This window comes from Sturnira hondurensis, unplaced genomic scaffold (assembly GCF_014824575.4).
Source record: "Sturnira hondurensis isolate 20B ecotype Veracruz unplaced genomic scaffold, ASM1482457v3 Scaffold0018484, whole genome shotgun sequence".
NCBI classification, from domain to species: domain Eukaryota; kingdom Metazoa; phylum Chordata; class Mammalia; order Chiroptera; family Phyllostomidae; genus Sturnira; species Sturnira hondurensis.
This window is the reverse complement of record NW_028091115.1, coordinates 523,767-544,547: the sequence shown is the minus strand read 5'-3', so window position 1 is coordinate 544,547 and position 20,781 is coordinate 523,767. Positions and strand designations below refer to the sequence as shown.

Genomic DNA, 20,781 nt, shown 5'->3' with positions numbered 1-20,781 from the left:
GGACCAATGGGGAAAATGTCAGGTGAACATGTTTGTACTCCAGCTGCTTTCGTCAAACTCCTGCAGAGACACTGTTCTCAACACCAGTGTCTCTGGGGCCTAGGCAGCATTCTTTAAGTGTTTGTAGTGTCTATCCAAATCTGTGACTTCTCTACATTATGTCACATGCACTTTACCTTGGAGGGCCAAACTTACACACATCTGAGGTCAAACAAAAATCCATACAGCCTTTTCTTTCTCAGAAGGAGCTCCTCGAACCTAACAAGGACTCACCTTTCAAGTGCCTGAATTGAACACTGAGTTACAGTCTGCCTTCCTTATATAAGTAATACTTAGAGGCAGTTTGCTATCCATTTTATGTCAAAATACAGTCAACTCATGAATGGACAAAGAGTGATTACTGAGGCCTCTAACTTCTTAGACTAGACTTCACACCCCACAGCCACACTTGGTTGGGGGCACTGTGTAACTTTAACACTTCCACCAAGGGCTGAAGGGATGAAATTAGCTACTGTGGAGTCCATTTCTTACTCTTCCATGGCACTGATAAAACCTTGGCTGAAGGTGAAAAGAGTCAAAAACCCCCATATCATCATTTTAACTTACCCAGAATAAAGCTGTGGTTTTGTCATCTCTGAGAGTCAAGTCCCATAAACTAGCATCATAAAGGGAAAGGTTGCAAAGAAACAACATTGAAACTACACATGTATATTTTCCAAGAAAATGTTATTGTAGATGTCCAACATTCCAGCCAATGGTGAATGAACCAAGACTCTATTCATTATGACAATTTTATTTTTAATTTATCTGAAAATTAAACATGTATTATTTCTCTAACAACAGAAATGAGAAAAAGGATCAGCAACATTAAGTGCAAGGCAGCATACTATAGGTAGAGACTTACCCCCATCTTGGAATCATCAGTATTTATGTAAAAGTTAACATTTTTAAACTGTCTTACAACAAACAAAAATACATTTATTTGGTTGTTATTTTCAAAACTATCAATGTGCATGGCTTTCTACCTGAGAAATTCAAACAAATTGAACAAAAACACATGGACACATTTTGAGCTTTCTTAAAACACTATCCATGACATACAAAGAAAAACATGAGAACACTTATTTAAAATGACAGTTTAAAGTTCAGGCCTTACTTAATAGGACATAGAAAAAAGATATGAAAAAATACTTTTGCCCCGGTTAATTAAATAACAGTGCAGCAAAGAACAATGTTAATTAATAGAAAGTGATGACAATATTTTCAGTTCTATTTCATTCCTTGCTAAGCCATTCCATTGAAAAGTTCAATGATTCTTTCTCATTTAAGTCCTACATGCAAAAAAAGAGGTTTACTGAAATGTAGAATGTGTTACCAGAAGACATAAAAATCCAAGATTGTATAGAAAGTAAACATAAAACCAGTATTTTTACCTTCTTTTAGGTCCCAGGGTGGTATGTAGTTAGCAAACAAAACAAAACAAGACAAAAACAGTACATAGACGAAACTTAGCACCAGTTATATTATACAAAAAAATGCACATGCTGTTTTACACAGTTTATTTTTTATTATTTTATGTCTTTGTGAGCAGCAAATTGTTTCTGTGACTGAAATCCCAACAAAGAAAAAAATATCACATAACAAGAATTTGAGGTTTTTTTCAAAACAAGCACAACTGCTTTCTATAACATTCTTTGCTTTAATGGCATGAAACACAAAAAAATAAGGAAGCAGAGTCCCAGTGGAGGAGAATAATGTCTAGCTTCTGATAGCTGTCTGACAAAATGCAAGTCGTCAATAGTTTAAAAGGCTGCTTGGACAACAGTACTTGGAACATTAATAGTCATTGCCAGTCTTGAGAAGAGAAAAGGCATTCACCTGCATTAGCAATTTTTCAGATTTGACAAGCCAAATCCAGTTTTGATGGCAGAGTCACTGGCTTGAAAGTGGAACTGAAGACAAGAGAGCCAACTCATTCGTTGGTTATTATCTTAATAGTAAACATAATCTGCTTTGTCACATTTATTTCTGAACTTTTACATGTACTAGCATATGCCTGTTGAATGTGATTAGAAGAGATCAATGAAACAAACCATGGCTCTTGCTTTACATAAATTACAAGATTGTGTAGCCCCCTCAGGTATCAGGTTGCTCAAGAGGCTGGTTACGAGCACACATTGTGCCTCGTCATTCTGGGCAACCACACTGACTGGCATTCTACCTCAGCTTTACCAGCTGCTAATTTTCTATCATGTTAGGACTATTGGAAGTAAATCATGGGATATGAAAATGTTGCCTTCCAATACTTTTTGTGAATTAAAATCACCTTTTCCTGCTACTGAGTGTCTATCCCATTGATGTCTTCAATTGCCAAGTCAGGTATAGCTTTGTTAGGGAAAAAAGGTCATCTACTGCCTCTGAGGTCCTAAATCCAATATAAGGCAGAATGAATCAGCCAAGTTTTCAATAGAACATGCACTGCATTAAGATGAAGTCTTTACGAATCTATAAAATATTTCAATTTAAAAACATATTCAAGAAGTCCAAAACCAGTAAGTAAAAAGATAAATTGTTTAAGAGTTTACAAATCCTACACATATTTGTCTTGCCCTGGCTAGAAAACTATGGGCATTGCCGTCGACTCTTTCTAACCCCATGGAATTACTGAATATTGAGGAGGCACTTGTTACTGTTCAACAAAAGTCATACTGGGAATATTCAGTGGTTTTTTACAAACCGATATCACCCAACCCTGAGTGAAAGGATTAGATAACCTGAAATGGAATACTGTCATCTCCTGCCTTCCCAAGTGCCATTATTGGTGCCCAATGATATTTCAATGTTTCCTTTTGCAAATCCCACTGGTGTATCACTTCAACGCTGTTGCCTTTCTAGGTTGGAATGACATGAGGTTCTTTAAAAAAAAAACTCTGCTAATTGTCCACTGTCCCTCAAAGGGCTGTCTGAGCCTCTTTTAGATTCTTCTTTGAAGACTTTGTTTCTAAAAGGACAATTCCTTGACTAGTATGAACATATTAATATGATTAATTTCTTTTTTATTATTTTTTAATTTTTATTTAATTTTTAAGTACAGTTTTCTATCTTTTACTCCCATCTCAGCCCACCCCCCCAGTGCTCCCACCTCCCTCCCATTTCACCCCCCTTAGTTGTTGTCCACGTGTTCTTTATACTAGTTCCCATAAATCCTTCCCTTTTTTCCCCTGAAATTCGCTCCCCTCTCCCCTCTGGTCATTGTCCGCCTGTTATCTAATTCAGTGTCTGGTTATATTTGCTTGCTTGTTTTGTTGTTTAGCTTCCTGTTAAAGGTGAGATCATATGGTATTTGTCTTTCAACGCCTGGCTTATTTCACTCAGCATAATGCTTTCCAGTTCCATCCATGCTGTTGCCAAGGGTAGTAGCTCCTTCTTTCTTTCTGCTGCATAGAATCCCATTGCATAAATGTACCACAGTTTTTTGATCCATTCATTTACTGATGGGCACCTAGGTTGCTTCCAACTCTTGGCTGTTGTAAATTATGCTACTATGAACATTGGTGTGCATAGGTTCTTTTGGATTGGTGTTTCAGGGTTCTTAGGATATAATCCTAGCAGTGGAATTGCTGGGCCAAAAGGCAGGTCTGTTTTCAGTTTTCTGAGAAAATTCCATACTGTTTTCCATAATGGTTGTACCAGTCTGCAATCCCACCAACAATGGATTAGGGTCCCCTTTTCCCCACAACCTCTCCAACATTTGTTGTCTGTTGCTTTGTTTATGATGGCCATTCTCACCGGTGTAAAGTGGTACCTCATTGTAGTTTTAATTTGCATCTCTCTGATAGCTAGTGATATTGAGCATCTTTTCATGTGTCTCCGGATCTTCTGTATTTCCTCCTTGGAGAAATGTCTGTTCAAGCCCTTTGGCCACTTTTTAATTGGGTTGCTTGTCTTAGAGTGGAGTCGTGTAAGTTCTTTGTATATTTTGGAGATTAAACCTTTGTCTGAGGTATCATTGGCAAATATGTTTTCCTATATAGTTGGTTCTTTTTTTATTTTTTTTATTCAAAAGATTTTATTCATTTATCTTTAGAGAGGAAGGGAAGGAGAGAAGAAGAGAAATATCAATGTATGGTTGCTTCTTTTTTGTGAGTCCTCTGCTGGGAACTGGCCTGCAACCCAGGCATGTGCCCTGACTGGGAATCAAACCACGATCGTGTGGTTCGCAGGCCCGCGCTAAATGCACTGAGCTACACCAGCCAGGTCTTTTTATTTTAATATTGTTTTCTTTAGCCGTGCAAAAGCTTTTAATTTTGATGAGATCCCATTTGTTTATTCTTTCCTTTATGTCCCTTGCTCTAGGGGACATATCAGTAAAAATGTTGCTGCATGAAATATCTGAGATTTTCTTGCCAATGTTCTCATCTAGGACTTTAATGGTGTCACGGCTTACATTTAAGTCTTTTATCCACCTTAAATTTATTTCCGTGTATGGTGTAAGTTGGTGCTCGAGTCTCTTTTCTTTCTTTTTTTTTTTGCACGTAGCTGTCCAGTTCTCCCAACACCACTTGTTGAATAGGCTATTTTTACTCAATTTTATGTTGCTTCCCTCTTTGTCAAATATTGACTGTAGAGACTTGGGTCTATTTCTGAGCTCTCTGTTCTGTTCCATTAGTCTATATGCCTGTTTTTATGCCAGCACGAGGCTGTTTTTATTACAGTAGCCTTGTAATAGAGTTTGGTACCAGGTATTGTGATCCCTCCTACTTTGTTCTTCTTTCTCAAAATTGCAGCTGCTATTCAGGGTCGCTTGTGGTTCTATATAAATTTTTGAAGTGTTTGTTCTATGTCTGAGAAGTATGGCATTGGTACTTTAATCGGTATTGCATTGAATCTGTAAATTGCTTTGGGTAGTATGGACATTTTGATGATGTTAATTCTTCCAGTCCATGAAAATGGTATATGTTTCCATTTGTTTGTGTCTTCCTTGACTTCTGTCTTCAGTGTTGTGTAGTTTTCTGAATACAGGTCTTTTACGTCCTTGGCTAGGTTTATTCCTAGGTATTTTATTTTTCTTTTTGCTATATTGAATGGGATTTTTTTCTTGATTTCTGCTTCTGCTGCTTCATTGTTGGTATACAAAAATGCCTTTGATTTCTGGATATTGACTTTGTATCTCGCTGTTCTGCCAAATTCATTTATTAGGTTGATCGGTTTTTGGATGGAGTCTATAGGATTTTTCATGTACACTATCATGTCATCTGCAAACAGTGACAGTTTTGTTTCCTCCTTTCCAATTTGAATGCCTTTTATTTCCTTTTCTTGCGTGATCGCTGTGGCTAGAACTTCCAATGCTATATTGAATAGAAGTGGTAAAAGTGGGCAACCTTGTCTTGTTCCTGATCTTAATGGAAAAGCTTTTAGTTTTTTCCCATTGAGTATGATGTTGGCTGTAGGTCTCTCATATATGGCCTTTATTATATTGAGGAATGCTCCCTCTATTCCCACTTTGCTGAGTGTTTATCATAAATGGGTATTATACCTTATCAAAAGCTTTTTCCGCATCTATTGATATGATCATGTGATTTTTGTTTTTGCTTTTCTTTATATGATATATTACATTTACTGATTTGCGAATATTGAACCATCCTTGCATCCCTGGGATGAATCCCACTTGGTCATGGTGTATGATTTTTTTAATGTATTGCTGTATGCAGTTAGCCAATATTTTGTTGAGTATTTTAGCATCTATGTTCATCAGCGATATTGGCCTGAAGTTTTCTTTCTTTGTTGTGTCTTTGTCTGGTTTTGGAATTAGGGTGATGATGGCTTCATAAAAAGAGTTTGGGAGTCTTCCATCATTTTGGATTCTTTGCAGTCTGTGAAGAATGGGGGTTAGCTCTTCCTTAAATGCTTTGTAGAATTCTCTTGTGAAACCATCTGGTCCAGGGCTTTTGTGTGACGGGAGTTTTTTGATTACTGCTTCAATTTCATTTGCTGTTAGTGGTCTGTTCAAGCTTTGTTGCTTCTTCTTCATTGAGTTTTGGAAGAGTATATTTTTCTAGAAATTTGTCCATTTCACCCAGGTTTTCAAATTTCTTGGCATATAGTTCTTCATAGTAATTTCTTATAGTCCTTTGTATTTCTGTGGTAACAATTGTAATCTCTCCTCTTCCATTTCTGATTGTGTTTGTTTGGGTCCTCTCTCTTCTTTTCTTGATGAGCCTGCTTAAAGGCTTGCCTATTTTGTTTATCTTTTCAAAGAACCAGCTCCTGGATCCACTGATCCTTAGAATTGTGCTTTTAGTCTCTATGTCATTTAATTCTGCTCTGATCTTGGTTATTCCTTCCTTCTACTTGCTCTGGGCTGTCTTTGTTGTTGTTCCTCGAGTTCTTGCAGGCATAGGGTTAGGTTGTTTATTTGAAATGTTTCTATCTTCTTTAGGTAAGCCTGTATTGCTATGAACTTCCCTCTCAGGACTGCCTTCACTGTGTCCCATACGTTTTGGATTGTTGTGAGTTCATTTTCATTTGTTTCCAGAAACTTTTGGATTTCTTCCCTAATCTCATTCTTGACCCATTCATTGTTTAACAGCATGCTATTCAATCTCCGTGATTTTGAATGTTTTGGGCCTTTTTTCTTGGGGTTGGTTTCCAGTTTCAGTCTCTTGTGGTTAGAAAAAATGCTTGGGATGATTTCAAGTTTCTTAAATTTGTTGAGGCTTGTTTTGTGTCCTATCGTGTGGTCTATCTTTGAAAATGTTCCATGCACATTTGAAAAGAATGTGTATTTAGCTTCTTTGGGATGAAGGGCTCTTCAGTTAGGTCCATTTCATCTAGGGTGTTGTTTAATGCTGCAATATCTTTGTTGATATTTTGTTTGGAAGATTTGTCCATTTTTGACAGTGGGGTGTTAAAATCCCAAACTACAATTGTGTTGCTGTCAATATCTTTCTTCAAGTCCTCTACAATTTTCTTTATATATTTGGGTGTTGTTATGCTGGGTGCATATATATTTATAATATTTATATCTTTTTGGTGGATTCTTCCCTTGAGTATTAGGAAGTGACATTCTGGGTCTCTTTTTATGGCCCTTTTTTTGAAGACTATTTTGTCTGATATGAGTATTGCTACCCCAGCTTTTTTTCCCTTGCCTGTTTGCTTGGAAAATTTGTTTCTAGCCCTTCACTTTTAGTCTGTGTATGTCTTTTGTCCTGAGATGGGTCTCTTGTAGGGAGCAAATGTGTGGGTCATACTTTCTTATCCATTCAGCTATTCTATGCCTTTTGATTGGAGCATTTAATCCATTTACATTTAAGGTTATTATTGATAGGTACTTATCCATTGTCATTTTTTATACTTGTGTTTCTCTTTGTCTCTCTTGGCCTTCCTTTCCTTAAAACAGTCCTTTTAGTATTTCTTGCAGAGCTGGTTTGGTGGAGGTGTATTCTTTTAGACTTCTTTTGTCTTAGAAGCTCTTTATTTGTCCTTCTATCTTGATTGAGAGCCTTGCTGGGTAAAATAACCTTGGTTGCAGGCCTCTGGTTCTCATTACTTGGAATATTTCTTGCCGTTCTCTTCTTGCTTGGAATGTTTCCATTGAGAAGTCAGTAGCCAACCTTATTGGGGCTCCCTTGTATGTTACTTCCTTTTCCTCCCTTGCTGCCTTTAAGATTCTCTCTTTCTCTTGGAATTTTGCCATTTTAATGATGATGTGTCTTGAAGTGGGCCTCTTTGGATTCCTCTTGATTGGGACTCTCTGTGTTTCCTGGATTTGTGTGACTTTTTCTCTCATCAAATTAGGGATGTTTTCCATCATTACTTTTTCAAATACATTTTTTATCCCTTGCTCGTCTTCTTCTTCTGGTATCCCTACTACTCGGACATTATTACATTTCATATTGTCTTGCATTTGTCTTAATCCCTCTTCATTCTTTCTGAGCCCCTTTTCCTTTTCTTGCTCTTTCTGGGAGTTTTTTCTACTTTGTCCTCTAGCTCACTGATCTGATCTTCTGCTTCATCAGTCCTGCTTTTGATTCCTTCCACTGTGTTCTTCAGTTCAGAAATTGTATTCTTCATTTCCTCTTGTTCCTTGCTGATAGTTTCTATTTCCTTTTTCATGTTGATATAATTTGCAGTGAGTTCATTGTAGCTCCCCTGTAGTTTCTGGTAGCTCATTGTGAGCTCTTTGAACTTCCTGATAACCAGTGCTTTGAATTCAATATCTGATAGTTGGCTTGCCTCTATTCATCTATCATTCTTTGTTTGTTTCTCTGTCTTCCCATTGTTTGTGAGACTCTTCTTGTTAGCTTCAACTTCTTAAATTGATTTCTTCTAGCTTCCTGGGTTTATGGTGTGAACTTCTGTGGTATAATACCTGTGAGATTCAGTGGTGTAGTCTCCTTGATCTCCCTAGCTCACTGGTTTTAGGCTGTCCTTTACGTTGGCTCGGAGTTTGTCTTTGGGTTCTGGTTGTTTTGGGGCCTTTCTTTTGGGCATCCTTCCCACCAGCTGGTGAACTGATGATCCCTCTGTCCACCACTCATTTTAATTTGTTGTGCTCATAAGGGCAGGTTGTGTTGAACCTAGTTCTTCTATGTGTACAGGGTTTTGAGGATTCTCTTTTGCTCTTGTTCAGTTGTTTGCCCTGGGTAGTTTCTCCACTGTTTAGTTGTATTTACAGATAGGTCTTGGCTTGAGGTTTGTGTGGTTTCCACTCCCTCCTTCACCTTTTTCTATTGTTGTTTGTTGGTTGTTCCTTTGTTGTTGGGTTTCCTCTTCCAGTGGGTATCCTGGTGTTCACCAGTTCCACCTACTCTTTTTTGTGTGATCAGTTGGAGGGGAAGGAAAAATGGTTTATGACAGCAGGAGAGTATTCTGTGATAGTTACAGTAGCAGCCGGTAGAAAAGAGATAGGAGATCCTTTGGCTATGTATAGTGATAACCATACTCTTCAACCCAAGTAGCCACTTTTTAGAAAGGATGGACAGAAAATAAGACTCTTGTTGGGGAGGGAAGGTTTGTGAGTTGGATCTATAAAGCAGTGGGGTTATGGGAGGTCAGATTCTGAGGTAAGGTGAGAATAAAGGATAGTAAATAGGTGTAGTATGTGAGAGAATAGAATTAACCTCTACAGTAATATATTTCAGGAAACAATGAAGTGGGCTAAGATCTGGGAAGGGTGTTGTGTAGTATTTACAATAGTATAGAACAGCTATTATTTACAATAATATTACAGCAACAATCATATGATAGAATCTGTGAGATACCAAGAATAGGGTGTATTGGACCTTCAGTAGTGTGCTAATGGATCACAGGTGAAGTGAGCAACAGTAAATTAGCAATACACTATGAATGAGAGGACAGGGGAAACCTGTCAAATGGTACAATACAACCAGCCAAGGCAAAGAAGACTATACAGAAAGAGGAGGATTGCAAAGATACTATTAAAATAAAAGATGTAAGATTTTTGTATTTATTGCAATACAAAAATGCAATAAATTGCAGCTTCTCTACTATAGCAAAGTGAAATTTGTTTCTCTGTCTCTACTGTTGCAATGCCCCCTCTTTGGGTCCAACTCTGATCTTTTCGCAGTTCCAAATTTTTTGTCTCACTTGTGAGTAAAAAAAAAGGCAGGAGAAGGGAGGAAAAAGTGCTAAGTTTGGAAAGAAAGGAAGAAGGAATAAAACAAGAAAGAAGGAAAGAGAGGGAAAAGGTATTGAAAGATAAAACAATAATAAAGTTAAAAAATAAAAGATTACTTTAAAAAAAAACAAAACCAAAAAAAAAAACAAACCACCTCTTGTTGGTTTCCAGATGCCCAAACTGTTTTTTTCTGGTCCCACTGGCTGAAACAGGCTGAGGGACAATTGGTTGCCCTTTCTCCCTTCTTGGTGTACTCAGCCAGTCTCCTGAGCAGTCTCCCAAGATCCAGACCAGCGCCTCTGCCCACAGCCCCTCTCAGGGAATCCAGGTCCTCTTCAAAGTACTCCTTCCCCGGGAGTCACCGCTGTGGGCTGGGGTGCAGGCGCGTGTGCAGGCCAGGCTTCCCTGCTCCCAAAGGCTTGGGCGAGAACCTTTCCCAGAGCTACAGTGAATGCCAGACCTTCTGCCCAACCTTGGGATCGCTGCCAGGCTGGGTGGGGAGCAGGCCAAGCGGCTGTTGTAGAAGGATCCCTTAAGCAGTTTATTTTTCAAGAAATTTCTTCCATTCAATCCTGCCACCACAGCTCAGCCACCCACCAGCTGTGGGGGGAGGGAGCTGATGACCTGGTTCTCTCCCAAGAACCCTGCTGCCGGCCTCTGCTCCCAAAGAGTCCGAGGCAGACCCGCGCCGGGCCCCTGGCCCCAGGCCGAGGCTGCCGAGCTGGTCCCTTGGACTTTATTCTCCTGTAGCCATCTCCTCACCATCTGGTATTTCAGTGTCTACTACAAATTCTGGTCTCCTATTTTCTTATATGCTGAGGCACTGTTGGCTGTTTGCTGTGTTCCTCTGTTGGTAGGGCAGGTTTTTCTCCCATGTGTGGGGGGAAGCAGAATCCTCTCTGTCCTACTCCGCCGCCATCTTCCCCGAAGAACCTAAATCCTTTTTTCTGTATTGAGTAGTTGCTCTAGGTGAATGCCAACGAATGCCAAAGCCAGGATCTGAACTGATTTTGTCAGAGATAGGTAGGATTATGTATTTTATATCTTTGTTTCCACCTCTTCAGAACAGGCCTAAAAAGAAGTAGCAGGAGTCTGAATGCTCTCGCAGTTGAAAGTTCTGCTGTCAGCTCTGTGCCACTGAGGGGCCACTTCCTACAGGTGGGTTTCTCATGGCTCACCTGGGAGGTGAGGCCTGTGAGACCAGCCCAAACATGCTCAGAAGCTCAGGGTGCAGCAGGTGAGCAGTCACGGGGGCCTCTGCTCTTATCAAGGCCACTGCTGTGAGGACCAGGACATAAGTGAGAACAGACACAAAAGGAAACAAGCTCCATGAAAACAACAAGCAGTCCCTTCAGTCTGGCTTTAAATAATCTCAGGTGTACCATACCCAGTCTACTGCCCTCACAGTATACAGAGGCCTGTACTCTCCACTCTCCGTAGCTGGGCCAGGCTCAGATTAATTTCTTTCTAATGGATGCTCATGAAACCCCCTCATGTCATGAAGAAGTCAATGTTCTAGCTATTGTCTCATTTCTTTTATCTATAGTAGTTTCTAGATAGATGAAGTGAGGAAAGCTTGTTGTACATGGTTCTTCTGACCAAATCAAAGAACATGTAAAAAGATCCTTATCCAATGTTGTCCTCTTTGAGGATAAATGGTGCTAAATGATGAACTTATGGATACCTAAAGGGCCAAAGAGGCTTTATTTCAATACCTCTCAGTGTTAATATGCTCCTTCACCAGCACCAAATTAAAGTTGCAGTTGAACTGTAGAAATGTCGGTTTTGGGATGAAGAACTTTTACAAGTACATTGTTTTACTGAGTTTCAGAAACTGGATGTTTTATATTTCTAAAGCTTTCCAATACACCTGTAGTGATTTTGACCTGTATTTTATAGTTTGAGAAAAGAAATAAAGTTTTTCATTTGACCCTACTCAAGCTTGTAAATGTTGCTCTCTAGATCTTGTTGTTGCTAACTACATAGCTATGTTTAATTTTAAATGCTCCTCTTGCAAATTGTTTATCGTGAATAAGGGTGTTCCTGATCTAAGAGACCTTCAAAACATTTGAAAACATATAGAGCTAGTGTAGTTGTTTCCTAAATTATAGCTTCCATAGTCAATGTGCTCCTGACTGTTATGTCTAATAGGATAATTATCCAAAGTCAGCATGAAATCTGTGGAATTCTCGTGTCTTTTGAACATTCTTACATCCTGATTATATTCTGACCTCTGCAGAAACTCTCTTCTTTGAGGAAAACACCTTGAATAGAAAGCATTAGCACATTATGATGATATTGTTGGCACATAAAGGGCCTGTAGTTAATTTTCTGGTCAAATGTATTATCACTAAACTTACTCTTCTTTCTTGTGCTGTCATCTAATATATCACTGGAACTGGATTTGTGGTAGTTGCCCTGATAAAACAAGTATTTGGGGGCTAGCTTTTCCTCATTTTTGCTGTTGCCGTTCTTGGCTCCTGTGGAATTGTTTTCATCCTCAAGCCATGAACATCTCTGTTCATACTTGGATCTCTTACTGGGTTTCCCAAGCTGGTAGAGAATTTCTCCTCCCCAAAATGTTTCCACTTTGAATACAAGGTAGGCTGACTTGATCTAATTTGTTGATTGTAAGTGATGACTTCATCAGTATCAAGAGATCCTCCTTCTGAGGTACTTTCATATGTGGCCACAGATTTCTCTTTCTCCTCTTTGTTTATGGTAAGGGTTTCACTGAACCATTCAGAATCACTACTAATTTCCTCTAGGAAATCTGTAAACTCCAAGTTTAGGTTTGCTGACCTTTTGAATGAGGAAACTTGACTTGGACTTCTAGATTTGGAATCTCTGACCTGGTAAGCATGGGTCTTTTCCAACAGATGGCCCTTTCCATCACTTGGGGTCAGCTGATCATGAGCTTCACTGACTGTATCCTTGTGATGATTTTTAAACTCCTTAGAACATTCTTTGGCATAATCCACTTTTGCTCTTTTTTGTGGTTTATGCACAAGATCCTGAGTATGACTATATGCCCAGTAATCATCTTCTTGAACCTGTTCTCTCCTTTGCAGCTTTTGTGTTGGGCTCGATGTGGTTGAGTGACAACTATACTTTCTCAAATTGACTTGAAATCCATTTCCCTTAGCATGCACAGACCTCTGCCACTGACATGTGCTTGTTGGGTGACTTGGTTCTAGGCAGATAGAGGCATATTCTGGAGTCTGATAATAATGGTTTAATGGAAAGTCAATAAAGTCATATGTTTCATAGATTTTATCTATTCTGTCATGGTCTCTCTCAGAAAATTTGGAAGGATAGTATTCATTAGAATTAAGGTGGTCTTCTTTCTCAAGATGTTGATCTTTAATTAACAAAAATTGCAAAGTATTCTGGTCAGAGACACTGTGATTGTATTCATTGGTTAATAATTTTCCTGTTTTCTCTTTTCTAACTGAGTAGTCTCTTTTTTTCCTCCAGTGATGGTGGGAAGATTTATGTAATTGAGTTCTTTTCTTTTTTTTGTTTTTTTGTTTATTGGAAACTTGATATCTGGGCATTTTCTCCTGATTTTGAAGATACTGAGTATTTAACTCTTTTTTCTTCAGAGTTTCCAATGTGTTCCCCAGGCCATACTTAGCTTTATGGCCTGCAACTTCTACCTCCTGTGGGTTAAACTGTGTGGATTCCTTAAAAAAAAAAAGGTTAAAAATCTGACATAAAAAACTAAACAGATTTAAAATTTCAAAGAATATTGGGATTTCTGACATTGTTATAAGAGATTTCTAATAACACATAGCATAGATTCAAATTAGGAAGAATATTGCACTGAGGAAACAGAAGATTCAAAACTGAATGTCTCCATCTAATATGAGCTGCTTTTGCTAGGTCTGTGCCCATCCTTATGTTACAAGGCACCATGGTTTACATACCTTCAAAACACATCACCCTTTTTTCATTTGTTCACAAACTGGGGACATGTAGAAGAATAAGAAATGGTTTATAGCCCTCCCAGAAAACCCTAAAACAAGAAAAGGCTGGTGGGTAAAATATGGGTTTGCAAGACAGTCAACTGGCTTAAAAGATAACCTATCTTTCTGTTTTTCATTCTGGCTTCTTCCTATGGATTGCAGGTCAGGGTGTCTCTGCCCACCCTCAGTCAGAGACAACACGGCAAGTAAAAATGTGGCATGGCAGTGGTTCTGTCTGTGGTGCCATCTGTTCTGCACAACCACAGAGCAGGTGAAAAGTGCTGCCCACAATCTCACCCTGCTGGAAGAGTTTGGAGCGTACTTCTATTGATACCTGGTGCAAATCGGGGCACAGTGCTTATCCATTACCTGGGGTTAGAATGTGGAGACTGTGTAATCAGTATAAGTTATCAATGGGATGAAGAATTAGGCATCACACATATTTAAACAGATAAATTCTTTAAAAGGAGTCACCCTTGGTAGTCACTAAAGTAAACTTTAAAAGGTCCAGCTAGCCTTATTATAAATGAAAATGTAATATTTTTCTGATCCTGATTTCACTGTTTGTTCACACAAATGAGAAAAAGAATGAGACTACAAATATATATTAAATGAGCTCTATCTACTAATGCCATTTACTCTTTGTACAGTATTTAAGAAACACTGAATATGAATTTTTAAATGAACAGCTTGAAAGCCTTTCTGACCTTTACTCGGGAACATCTGCTGAGTCTGGTTATCTCTAGGAGGTCAGTAAGTGGGGGGAAAAGAACTTCTAAAATTGGAACTTTTCAAACAAAACAATTGCTCTGCAATGTGAAAAATTCCTTAGCAAACACTCAAAGACTAGACTAATGTGAGCTTGCTACACAAAGTTTTCTATTCAAAACTCTCCCTTCTTATTTAAATCTGATGCAGGAAATGGACAAGTAAACTTAATGGAAGACTACAAAACTAACACCCACACTATCCATTTCTTCCTCCTGGTATTTTTCTGTTATATCCATTAGGAACTTAGAAAAGTAGATATGCTAGCCATAATGCCCTGGGTAAAACCAGCCTGAAGTTTAGCAGCACAAAGCATGTGTGACAGATGGCAAAGGTGAGGCATAACTCCTTGAGAAAATTTGGGTACCTGTAATGTAAACCCAGAGTTGGGGTTATTAGAGATCAATGAGCCTATTGAAAATAAATCCCAATGAATGCAATGTGTCTTCCATGGAATCGATTTTAAATAGGTGACTGCTTAACTGAAGTGGTTGTGTCTCAGAAAGAAACTGAACAATGAAAAAATGGGAAAGAGCCTTACTGCAATTTTCCTCAGGAGCACCAGTAGCAACCAAACGGCCTCCACCCGCCTCTGAGCCAGAAGAAACTTTCTCTCCTCCCACTCCTCTGAAGAGTTGGGCTCCCGAGTCGCCTCAGCTTTGGCTCTGTCCCGCTTCCTTTGCCGATGTCTGTCCCTTTCCTTCAGGACTCGCCTCCTGACCCTGGCCTTCTTCGTCTTTTCCTGGGCTTTCCTCTCCTCCTCCTTTCTTTTTCTGGACAATGATTAAAGTTCAACCATTCAGAAGGTATTTAATCAGCATTTGCTCTCTTCCCCACTCCTTCACCACTGTGGGTGGGGAGAGGAGAGAGACAACGTGGACAAACAATAGATTATTTAGGTTTCCAGGAATCTTTCACTGCTCACTCCAGGGCCTGACAGACACAACTCAGGATAAAAAACACTGTGACATGTACATCAAAGGAGAAGGACACATGATTCAGTTGATCAATTAGAAGCATGTACAGGAAGCCTTACACAGAGAATTTCAAATAAAGACTACAGAGTTCAAAGGAGGGGCCTCTAGCCGCCACTTTCTCAAACCACGAGCAGGGACTACTGGAGCAGCTTTCACAGTCATGATTTTGGTTTTTCTTGAGATCAGAACCTTCCATGAGCTGGTTTCACACAGGCAAATAAAGGTTAAGTCAAGGAACTCAGAAAATCTTAAGTGTGAGAACTGGTCCTTTGTACATATTATCCAACACAGTACACCATCATAAAAACATACTGGCTTAGAAGAATACGGGCTTTTTCTTTACCACTGTTTTCTGAAAATTTAAACTGTTTTGGTTAAGCCCTTATGGAAACATGGAAAGGCCAAAAAGGGTCAATTATCTGAGTAAGAATTTAGCCAAAAGTTAGAGGACTGTCTCAACTGCATGTTCAGTCCAGAAATTTGAGAAGGGGGAAGAATTACTTTCATGAGGCATAACTTCTGGCCAAGTTTCTCAGACATGACCTCGAGTAACTCCTATCACCTTGCCAGCTAAAAAAGTGAGAGGCACAACAAGGAAGAATACTCTTTATCCCCCTTCTTGAATGGCTGTAATTTACATGAAAAACTGGAAGAATAAACATGCAAGTGGAGGGGCCAGGAGGTAAAACTGGTTTTCAGAGTCCTGAAGGCCCATTTGTACCTTCTTGGAAAACCTTTGACAATCCAATAGCCCTTTCTAGCCTCAAACTCCTAAATTGGGAAACAATGATAAGCTCAAAGAAATAAAGGTGGAGTCTCCTTAAATTCACAGAAAGAATTTAGGCCAACAAGAAAAATAGTTCCAACAAGTCAATCAATGCTTTCTCACCTATGGGTTAGTTTAAATATTGACCATCCTATGGAAGAAAACCTTCTCTACAACTAAAAAGAGGGTTTAATAAAAACATTTTACATTGGAAGGCTATGTAAAAGTTGGTAAATTTTAGGTAAATGGGTAATTTTTAAACATTTGGGAGGCTAGAATTTTCACTATAAAAATTCCTAGTCCTTTTTTTAAAATCACTTTCTAGAATGCTTAATCTGGCCAGTACCTACCATTAGTTTTCATTATTTGTTCTCCCTAACAACGATACTTTCTTTTAAAGTCTCTTGTTTTCAACTATTTTTGTCATTTTGGTTTTGTAACAGCACAGTTGAAAGACTTTCAGGCTTTCAGGGAGTTCTCCAATCTGAACCAATTCCTGCCCTCCTCCCCACCTCCATGCAATCTATCAAGTGTAGCCATTCATTCAAAGGGATAAATCCATAAATCAAAAGTTCAAAAACCCTCTTGTTAAAATTGGTCTCCTTACCTTTCAGCTTCTTCTTCTTCTCTCTTCTTTTCTTTTCTCCTTTCTTCCTCCAGTTCTTGTAATTTTAGCCTTTCTTGATTTCTCCTCCTTATAGCTCCTTCACTGAAGTGTTTGGTTGTATCAAACGTAACCTGCCCCCAAATATTTCAGTTTCATTAGACAAGTTTGCCAGTGTGTCTCAGACTAGAGAAATAAAACTAATATGGGCACAGTCAATTCAAAACCAGATAAATGAAAGGTGTTCTCCCTGTATCCTAGTACCCATACTGTTCAACTGCTTCTCCGTAGGCTTCCAAACAGTCCTGTGGTCTTCAGAAATTTCTTTTTTTAAGCATTTTTTAATTTAATTATTGTTCAAGTACAGTTTTCTGTCTTTTACTCCCATCCCAGCCCACTCCCCCAGTGCTCCCCACCTCCCTCCCATTTCCACCCCCCTTGGTTTTTGTCCATGTATCCTTTATACTTGTTCCGGTAAATCCTTCCCCTTTTCCCCAGAAATTCTCTCAGAAATTTCTTTGGCAGAACCTTGAGGAGCTGATGTCACAGTGATAGGTGACATCACAATGCCATTACAGGCACAGGCTCTGATAGGCACAAGCTGGGCAGTGGGTGGTCATTATAGTGTATGTCATATCTTTTACCTGACTGAATAGCTCATAATTTTAAAATTACATTTTAACATAAGTAGCTCCACACATAACACACATACACACACTCATACTTAGGAAGCTACTTAAGCTAAAAGTTCAACTTTATGCTAAAGATTAATTTAGAGAGAAAGAAAGGTTTAGTAGCATCTTTTCCTCTGCTGGATTAGGATTTCAAGGAGATGACTATACAGCCTGACATCAGTGAGGTGACATGACTGCATAGACAAGCTAATTTCGAAAGGGAAGAATCCAAGTTTGTTGGGATTAGGTTTGAGCAATTTACCTGACAGACAGCATGAAAACATAAATTGTGATCCCAATAATAAAGAGAAAGTAAATTGTTTTCTTTGTGATTTCAAACTGCATGCATTCCTCTCTCTCAGCAACTTGTCAAGTAGAATATGCACCTAAGATACTTCCATAAGAGCCATGAAGCATCCTTTCATGCCCTCAAGAATTTAGGGCAGAGCCCCAGATTATAACAATAATCACTTTAAAAGCCCAGCTGGCAGCATGCTGCCAGCAAAAGAATATTCAAATAAGGATTATTTTCTTCCCTAAACATCCATTTATTAATGACAACACAAATCTTTACATAGCTATTGATCAGAGCCTAGTGGCATCTAAGGAAATTTATTCTAGATGCTTCCTTCTAGCTTTTACTTAGGACCACCTGAACAGTGGGTAATAAAAGAAACTCTGGCTACTTCTTACCTTAATGTTACATGCCAGAGCTTTTCCATCATCCCCTTTAAGCATCAGCTTCATCCCTCGAAGGGACTCCATGGCTTTTATGAAGTCTGTTGACTCCTGGTACTGTATAAAGGCCTCAAATGTCTGCAAGCCGAAGCTAAAACCCCCAAAGCTTCCACCAGTCATTACCTCTCTGTAGGGATCAAGCATAGGAATATCCACATTCTTGATCTTCCCAAAACTTTCAAAGACCACCCGAAGAATCTCTTCACATGGCTTCTCCCCACTGGAACCTTTAGGTGCAAACCACTTGCAGGGCAAGCCTTGGAAATGTATGGAATGTGGGCTCTTATTGCAGTCCAGCTCATCAGCCCCATCACTTGATGGGGCCTCCTGTTCCTGGGGTAAGTGCTCCCATTCTCCCTGGGCATCTGTAGCCACTACTTTTAAGTCTGCTTTCAAACCATTTAGCTTGATGATCTTCCCATGTAATTTTGCCTTCAGGATCTGAACCAAACTTTGAGTTTCAGCTTCCCCCTCAAATCGGATGAAGTTCTTTGTACTCTTGGAGAGCCTAACTGTGGTGAACTGATCAGGGCAAATCAGGCTCTTCAGCTGGTCAAGAACTTCCCAGTTCGAGAAAGGCCTCATAGGTTCAGTACTCTCTGGGAGCAGCACATTGATCATCAGTTTTGCTATGGGCTTGAGGTAGAGGTGCTGAGCTGCACAGAGCTCTGTTGCCTCAGAGTTATCATATACCACTGTGACTGTCATTGTATCCTCAGGAAACCCTGGAGGGTGAAAGGAACATTTTCAAACAAATGTAGCAACAACAGAAATTTGGACTTTGGTGCCAGCATTTGCTGGACTTAGGTCAAATTGAGAGGAAAAAACATGCTATAGGGAGAATTAAGACAATAGCTTAGCCCTGGCTGGCGTGGCTCAGTAGGTTGAGTGTCTTCCCACAAACCAGAAGGTCACTGGTTAGATTCCCAGTCAGGGCACATGCCTGCGTTGCAGGCCAGGTCCCAGGTTACAGGCATGCGAGAGGCAACCAATCCATCTATCTCTTGCACATGGATGTTTCTCTGCTTCTTTCTCACCCCCTTCCCCTCTCCCTAAAAATAAATAAATAAAATCTTTAAAAAGATAATACCTTATATTTGTTTAATGTGTTTTAGATGTTCTAAAGATTTTCCATACACTCTATCAGTTCCAACTATAAAATAGAAATAATAGGATTTCAGAGAAGATGAAATGGGTGAGTACATGAGAAATTCTTAGAATAGTGCCTGGCAGACAAGAAGTTCTCAATGTAAGATATGACTATTATTTATTCTACTTTATCTCATTTGATTAATGAAGCAATCTGTGAGTAGGTATTGTCATGCCTGTTTTACTGACAGGGAAATTCAGATGGATTCAGGAAAATTAAATGAGTTGCCCATACACTAAGAATCTAAGATTCCAAATCTCCAATCTAATGTAGAATAGAACTCAAATGCAAAGTCCCATTAAACCTGCTGGAGGTGGCAGAGAAACAGGGTAAGGGTAAAACACATGAAGCATATTCTTGAACATGCACCCAGCTGATTGTTCTAACCCATGAACCTAATTTAGCATCCTTTGTCCAGGTTGGTTTCTAAGTCTTACGTGCACATACTGATTTGCACTTCTCCAGTGTACTGATTTTAACTAAATTGAACATCTTCTAAGAAGTGTCAAAGTCAATTTGTTCTCTACTTTGGAACTAGAAAATCCCCCAAACATGAGTGCTTGCAGTCATTTCATATTAACAAGCTCTTTTAAGCCATCTCAAGGTAAATAATATTCACTAATACTGGGACTTAGAAATTTCTGCTTCTTTTCTCTTAAAGTATATTTTTATGCTATCACAGTTGTTCCATTTTTCTCCCCTTTATTCCCCTCTACCCTGCACCCCGCTCCCATCAGCATTTCCTCCCACCCCATAGTTCATGTCCATGGGTCATACATATAAGTTCTTTGGCTTCTCCACTCCCTATACTATTCTTAACCTCCCCCTGTCTATTTTGTACCTACCATTTATGCTTCTTATTCCCTGTACCTTTTCCCCCCATTCTTCCCCTCCACCTCCCGGCTGATAACCCTCCATGTGATCTCCTTTTCTATGATTCTATTCCTGTTTTAGTTGTTTGCTTAGTTTGTTTTTTTGTTTTGTCTTTAGGTTCAGTTGTTGATAGTTGCAAGTTTGTTGTCATTTTACTGGTCATATTTTTGATCATCATCTTTTTCTTACATAAGTCCCTTTAACATTTCATATAATAAGGGCTTGGCGATGATGAACTCCTTTAACTTGACCTTATCTGGGAAGTACTTTATCTGCCCTTCCATTCTAAATGATAGCTTTGCTGGATAGAGTAATCTTGGATGGAGGTCCTTGACTTTCATGATTTGGAATACTTCTTTTCAGTCCCTTCTTGCCTGCAGGTTTCTTTTGAGAAATCAGCTGACAGTCTTATGGGAACTCCTTTGTAGGTAACTGTCTCCTTTTTTCTTGCTGCTTTTAAGATTCTCTCCTTATCTTCAATCTTGGGTAATGTCATTAAAATGTACCTTGGTGTATGCTTCCTTGGGTCCATCTTCTTTAAGACTCTGAGCTTGGAAGTGTATTTCCTTTGCCAGATTAGGGAAGTTTTCCTTCATTATTTTTCCTAATAAGTTTTCCATTTC

General features: G+C 39.1%; 1 protein-coding gene across 1 annotated transcript in view; it reads right to left on the bottom strand.

Moving 5' to 3' along the window:
* Positions 1-10,623: 10,623 nt before the first annotated feature.
* The window catches only part of LOC119003026 (A-kinase anchor protein 17B), a 30,223-nt gene continuing 20,065 nt past the window's right edge, over positions 10,624-20,781 (bottom strand). The window contains 6 exon segments of the mRNA XM_037069142.1: positions 10,624-11,953; positions 11,956-12,198; positions 12,201-13,326; positions 14,918-15,149; positions 16,727-16,857; positions 18,091-18,860. Coding sequence (XP_036925037.1) covers positions 11,700-11,953; positions 11,956-12,198; positions 12,201-13,326; positions 14,918-15,149; positions 16,727-16,857; positions 18,091-18,860 — 2,756 coding nt within the window. The 3' untranslated portion in view covers positions 10,624-11,699.